This window comes from Cetorhinus maximus, chromosome 14 (assembly GCF_964194155.1).
Source record: "Cetorhinus maximus chromosome 14, sCetMax3.hap1.1, whole genome shotgun sequence".
Taxonomy (NCBI): domain Eukaryota; kingdom Metazoa; phylum Chordata; class Chondrichthyes; order Lamniformes; family Cetorhinidae; genus Cetorhinus; species Cetorhinus maximus.
In genome coordinates this window covers 86,988,548-86,995,190 of record NC_135892.1, presented here as the reverse complement: position 1 = coordinate 86,995,190, position 6,643 = coordinate 86,988,548, and the positions used below count along the sequence as shown (strand labels likewise).

Below are 6,643 nucleotides of genomic sequence, written 5' to 3'. Positions count from 1 at the left end.
AGTGGCAAACGCGTGAATCTTAATATGATGCAGCGTTTCATAAAAGACAATAAAGATACTCTGTAAAATTTAAACGGCATCGTAGCATGGAGGATGCCTCGAATATTATATCATAATGTTGCTTTATAACCAGAAGCAACAAAGACATTTTTTTAAAACAGTGTAAAGATAGTACGCAATGACTTTTTGGGCTCAAATATGTCAAAACACCGAACTATTAGAATAGGCTTTCTGACATGACATACAGGCAGAAAGATAGACAGACAGATAGATAGGTATACAATTGCCACTGGACACCGAAATAAAAGAATGACGCAAGCGACCTGAAGCCTCAAGTGATGTATTGCAAGAGTCTCAGAACAAATGGCTGTTGTTACTTATGCTAACTTTTATAGTTTTTATCCCACGAGTCACATTTGGTATAGGCTTTATTTGCCCAGTGCAGATATAAACATGTAATTAGCTTCCTTTGCCATTGCATTTTACTGTAGTGAAAAGACTGTTTACTATAATACTTTAAACTTAAATTTAAAACCCTCCGCTTGCAAGATGCACATAACGCCTTGCATCAATAACTCGCAATTGGCTGAGTGTTATCACCGACCATACGTTGCTCAACATAATTTATGTCCAGTATAAGAGAATAAGAGAAGCCAGTTTGTTTTGGCCCATGTGAATGTGAATATGATCACATTCACCACTTAAGTTATTGCAAGAGGCTTTGAGAATAACGTTATAGCAAAGAAGGCTTACATTTCAAGAAGATTCAAATTAAATTAAATGGAGTCTGGCCATACCCCAGTCAGTGAACGTGTGTCCACAATATACTTAATTGAGCAGACACTGACAATTCCGGAATAACGCCGTATACGGAACACACATTAAGCTTTTAAGCCTATCCCCTTTTCCGTTTTGTAATTTAAGAAAGAAACAATGATATGAGCTACACTGTTTTGTATGAATATAAAAACAATCATGCAAAACACACTGGGGTCACAATAGCCATCCATATTTTTGTATAGAATTAAATCTGCTTTGTAGACGGATGACATTCAGGAGGGGAGACTAAATGCGTTTTATATCTTACTGGCTTAACTAGTAAACGGATTGTGTCGCTCGTTTTCCCATTTTGGACATTGATTTGAAGTAAGCTGCAATCAATAATTTTTAAAGGCCCATTAGGCATTTACTTTTTCGCCAACCTCGCTTTGTGTAGTATTAAAATTACGTCATAATTAGGTTAACAATAATTACCTGGAGCCTTAACACAAATGCAGTGACAAATTTAACATATACCTTACGGTGTGATAGTAAAGTGAAACATGTAGCTACAGTAAACGCAACAGCTGAAAGCGCTGCCATTCATTGTACTACAAGTAAATGCTAGCAGTTAATTAAGTATCGTGAAATATAAAACCGTGTTGAGGTCGATATTAAAATATATAATTAAGTTGCAGCTAACTATTTGGAGGGGCGGGAGGGAAGAAAGCAAACGTTTCAGAAGTTAGCTGTGCTCTGTTTTTATTATAAAATAAGCAGGATTTCCCCTCCAAAGATTGTAGTCACGTAATATAAACAGTAATAAAACAATTCTTATGCAGCGTGCGAGTATTCCTTCTTGTAGACTGAGATAATTTTTAATGCTTGAAGAAATGACATATTTTTACGGAGTTTTTCAGTTCAATATAGCTGTGATTACACGTTCCACGCATTCTACTACAGGAAAGCCAGCTTTCTGTACAATTTTCATCTACATGTAAATGATCTTCCTATAGCGTGTTTTTAAAATTTTTTAGCATATTTTATCAAAACTTAAAATGCTCATTTTCACGCGATTACAAACCTACTCACTCTTGTAACCTGGATATATATATATATATATGTATATGTGTGTGTGTGCATGTGCGTGTGATGTAGTTTTAATTGGGAGCAATACTTCGAGATCGTGATTTTGTGACCAGTAAAATAAAACTTGTCTGTCTAAACAAAAACATCCTCCATTATATAAAACCGTAAGACTTTGCTACATCAATCTCTTATGTGGTCTAATACAGTACCTTAAAACTTGAATAGCTATATCCATCATTCCTTCCCATGGTTGACAAAATATCCACTAACGTTTTTTTTTATGTACATCGCTTAAATGTCAAGTAAAATATATAAAGGATAATCTTGAGAGTGTCTTTATTTGTTCGAAGATAAAAGGATTTTTTTTTTTTCTTTTTACGAGCCAAGGTCAACTAAATTGGATGACATGGGGTTGAGCATGGAGTCTTGTAATGCGTGGTGGTGTATCACATCTGAGTTGGGCACGGCAACGGCGCTAGGACCCGGGGGCGCGGCCAGGGTGTGTAGAGGCTGTAGGCTGGTGTTGGAGCTCTGGCCCAGGGATCCTAATAGCAGCGCCGGGCTACTCGACGTGTGATCCGGCGTTTGAGACGGAGTCTTTTCCTCGTCCGAGCTCGCCAACATATTTTTGTTCCCATTCATCGAAGGATTCATTTGGTTGTGGCCGCCGGCTGTAACGTTGGAATTCGAGTTCTCGTTGTTCTCTCTGCGCGGGCAGAAAGAGAGAGGGAGAGGAGGAGAGAGAGGGAGAGAGAGGGAGAACAAAAATCAAACCAAATGTGTAAAAAAAAAGGCTAAAGCCGAATAAGAACCAAGGAACCAAATCTGTGCAACCACGGGGAACATTTAGGAAAAAAAAACTCGCGTTAGAATATTCTCCATGTCTACTACGTGCGTGTCAAGGGAAGAGGCGCCAGGAACGGGTTATAAACTTAAAATCTCAAGTCAGTCTCCTCAACCTTTTTGATTTATTAACAATAGTTGGTAACTGAATGACGGAATAACGCTTGGGGGCACTGGAAAAGTTTGCAGTTCGCACAGTTCAGATTTCTAAGCCGTCCCCTTATTTATTTTTAAAAAAGTCTTCCAAAGGAACTGGTGCTGAACACTAAACCCAACACTTGCAAAGTTTTACTACTTTTAAAATAAAAAGAAAATCCACGCGGCCTGGCAGCGATGGGCCGCTGAACACCCGTTTAATTTTTTAAAACTTATTCGTGGATAAGCTACTGTACCAGACGGCGAGATACATACATATTATATATATATATGTGTGTATATAATATATATGTGCCAGAGACGGAAAGACGATCCTGTATAAACAGTTCGTAATCTTTTCGCCCTCACTTAACGGTTCGTGACAATTACAAAGCAAAAGAAAGTTACATTAAAACTTCCCGCAGCCTCTGCCTCTCCGCAATTCGCTACCCGTGTGGAGTTTGACATAGAAGCGCAGAGTCTTACGCTCCGCTTCGGGTTCCTGAGGTTATTGTCAGTTCAATCGTACTTTTCTTCCCAAAAAAAAAGGAACACGTAGTTTGAAAGGAACGCACTTTAAAATAAAACAGCCGGTGGACGGGCCCCTGAATTGATGGGATGAGGTACATGGATTGATCGGATTGCTGCAAACGAGGAGAGAGAGCCGCAGTTTGCACCGAGCGAGATAAGTGAAATGGTTTCATTTAACAATTGAAATAAAAAAAGTATATTATTTTTACTTACTCGTACCTTTCCTTGGCTTCGGCGGCTCGGTCCCTTTGTCTCCTGTTCTTGAACCAGTTGCTGACCTGTGTGGTGGTGAGGCCGGTGGCCTCGGCCAATTCCCTCTTCTCCCGGGGCGAAGGATATGGATTGTGAGCGTACCATTCCCGCAGGACGCTGCGCGATTTCTCCTTGAAGCAGTAGCTGGTCTCCTCGCCGTCCCAGATCGAGCGCGGCAGTGGGAACTTGCGCCGGACGCGGTACTTGCCCACGGCCCCCAGCGGCCGCCCCCGCAGCTTTTCGGCTTCGATGTAGTGAGCCTTTAGCCACAGCTGCTGCAGCTTTGGGTGGTTGTGTGGGGAGAACTGGTGGCTCTCCAGGATCTTGTAGAGTTCGCGGAAGTTGCCCCGGTGGAAAGACACCACGGCCTTGGCTTTGAGGACGCTCTCGTTTTTATGCAGATGCTCACAGGCAGGTAGTGACCACAGGAAGCGACCGAGCCGCTCGATGTTACCTCCTTGCTGGAGGACCTCGCAAACACACGCCACTTGCTCTTGAGTAAACCCAAAAGTTGGAAGCATCGACATATCTCCCCCGCCTTGAGATAGCCTAAAAACACATCCAGATCCTAATGGAAAAAAATTGTTCTCCTCTGTGCCTCCCCTTCGTTTGAAGGTTACAGTCTGTACCAGTGCGTTTTAGTTGTGGACGCATAAAAATATTCTTTCTTTCACAGAACACCCAACATACTGCACTTGAAGACGTCCACAGTGCTCTCCCTTCGTTTTTTAATAATATTATTCTAAGTTGGCATGAATAGTCATTATGTAGAATTTGATTGGTTGGTTATCTGACCTACGGATAGTGAGGATAAGACAATAGTTAGTCAAATTATTTGCCATGGAGACGCTGTCACTCAAAGTAACCCGATCCCCTTTGAGGTGTCTCCCTCGCTGAGCTAACAGATTGCAGCTCCAGCCCTGTCCCAGACCTACCTCGTAACACTGCACTACGTTATGGGATTCCAGTTTGACAATCGAATCGACGAAAGGGAGAACAAGCCGCGCTTTCATACTCTTATTACACTTATTTCAATTATTGTTCTGTTGCGGCCTGGCTAAATATTTATTTGTTTCAGCGGCTTTGACAAGAACCTCGTGGAGCCTCTCCGATGATTGACATCGCAGTAAGCCGCACAGGAGAGCGCTTTTTCTAGCAGCAACGATGCAGAGGAACACAAGGGTGGCGCCAGTGATCTGGAAATAACGCGTGGATTTGATCGCGTTGGGCTCTGGTATCTGTAGTTACATCTCCGGTACTCCGCAATACTTTGACTTTGTTAGTTGAAATACAGCTCCCACGATGCTTTTCTGCCGGGGGTTACCGTGGTGTGGTGGGGTGGGATGGGTGGTGGAGGGCGAGGGTAGAATCTATTTTTCATTCCATTGAGGTTGGACAAAACTACTTGTATTAATAAAGCGGGCATTGCCAAGGCGTCGCCTCATTACTTTATGGAGAAATATGCAATTATAATCATGTAACTAAATAAATAACGTGTAATATTCCCACCCTGCGAACCCATGTGTGTTAATCACTGGTTGGAGCATTGCGAGGATGTTTTAAGATGGGACACAATTTTGTTTACAAATACCTGCATGAAACATTTAGACAAGAGCTAACTTTTTGCATGACTATTAACACTGTAGTTACACAGCAACGTGATGAATTCTTTGCACCATAATGTTAAATGGTTCATGACATTTTCAGAACTGAAATTTGCAATATATTATGTGATTATCTTTTGGTGGGAAAGGAGATGAGAGAGCAGAACTGATCAATGTAATCTTAAAGCTTATTTTTTTTAAGCGTTTGTGTCTAATCCTTGGCTTAACAAGTCTTAATTTCATGATATTTAATAACAAAAGGGGAGGAAGGGATGGCGATAGTGATGGTGTGTGCCGTGTGTGTGTGTTTTTTTACGGGTGGGGGGCGGTGGGTGGCGGTGGTTGGGATAAGCAAACAGCTGCTTCTCTTTGCCGGGAGCAATGTTGCAAATCTGAGGTAACCAGTCAAAACTTCAGCAAACACCAGAACATTGAATTGGCCAAGTGCTTCTTTATATGGCTCTTCCAACAACGTGTGCGTCAGCAACACTTTGGATCAAAACAAGGCTAGAATGTACCTATCGAATTAACAAAACAAAGCATGGATCCTTATTCTGACAAGCTTTACTTTCAACGCCGCGTCTCAATCTTGCACTGCAGCTCCTGTACATTTCCCAGGCGAACGTGTGTTGCTATCTAACGTTCGCAATATTCTCAGCTATTTAGTAATAGTTGGAAAACCTTCCATTTCCCGCCCTTCAATAACTAGGCTGAGTTGTTTAGAAGAGTTCACAGGAAAACAAATACTTAAACAGATGTTAACGAGTTGCCAATTTAATCCACATCCCTACCTTGGCGAGCTTTGGTCATCCGGAGACTTCAAAGTTTCAATACAACCAGGTTAAAACTGTCCCTATCTTATTCGAACCTGCATCACAAATCCAGTATTTAAAACAGTTAAGCCATTACTGAAAAATAACATTTATTTTGTGTCCTGAGAGCACAACAAATAAATTTTACGCTGAGGTTACAGCTTAATTGCCCATATTTATTTAACTTCTGAGTAGGGTGTCAAATGTGTGTTTCCACCACGCTTTTCCTCACTCTCAACTGATCCGCCACATCCTGTTCATTTATCTTAACTAAATTCGGAAACTCCTTTCTTCTTATCCCAAATTATTTAACGGAGCTGTTTTTTTTAGGCTTTACAGAAACTCTCCACTATATTTACCAGTAATGAGCGGTTGTGCGCTTTAATCTGACAATATATGATAACTTATTATTCATCTCCAAAAGCATGCATTTTTATGTTTCAAATGTTCAGTTCACTAGTAACGTGTTTCGTTAGTCAACACAAGCTATATCTTGTGCGCAATTTTGTTACATAGAAGGAGCATTTCTGGTCTGTGGTTATTAATTAGGATACTGCTAAAGTGGATCGCCCCTTTGTATAGACAATGCTGCAGATTAATTCCGCTAATACTCCAGGA

General features: G+C 41.2%; 1 protein-coding gene across 2 annotated transcripts; it reads right to left on the bottom strand.

The window, feature by feature from the left end:
- Positions 1-1,504: 1,504 nt before the first annotated feature.
- six2a (SIX homeobox 2a) lies at positions 1,505-6,052 on the bottom strand. Of its 2 annotated transcripts, XM_078557180.1 has the most exons (3): positions 6,005-6,052; positions 3,571-4,404; positions 1,505-2,554 (listed from the first exon to the last, which is right to left on the bottom strand). In XM_078557180.1, the coding sequence occupies exons 2-3, from the start codon at positions 4,134-4,136 to the stop codon at positions 2,224-2,226; spliced, it is 897 nt and encodes a 298-aa protein (XP_078413306.1). In that variant the 5' UTR covers positions 4,137-4,404; positions 6,005-6,052; the 3' UTR covers positions 1,505-2,223. The 2 variants fall into 2 exon arrangements, with proteins under 2 accessions (XP_078413306.1, XP_078413307.1); XM_078557181.1 differs by lacking the exon at positions 6,005-6,052 and having other exon boundaries at positions 3,577-4,461.
- Positions 6,053-6,643: the final 591 nt, after the last annotated feature.

Excerpts from the sequence above, each read along its gene's own strand:
- six2a (XM_078557180.1), bottom strand. The coding sequence starts at position 4,136 with ATGTCGATGCTTCCAACTTTTGGGTTTACTCAAGAGCAAGTGGCGTGT. Across the intron at positions 2,555-3,570 it reads GAAGCCAAGGAAAGGTACGA|AGAGAACAACGAGAACTCGA; the intron begins GTAAGTAAAAAT and ends CTGCCCGCGCAG.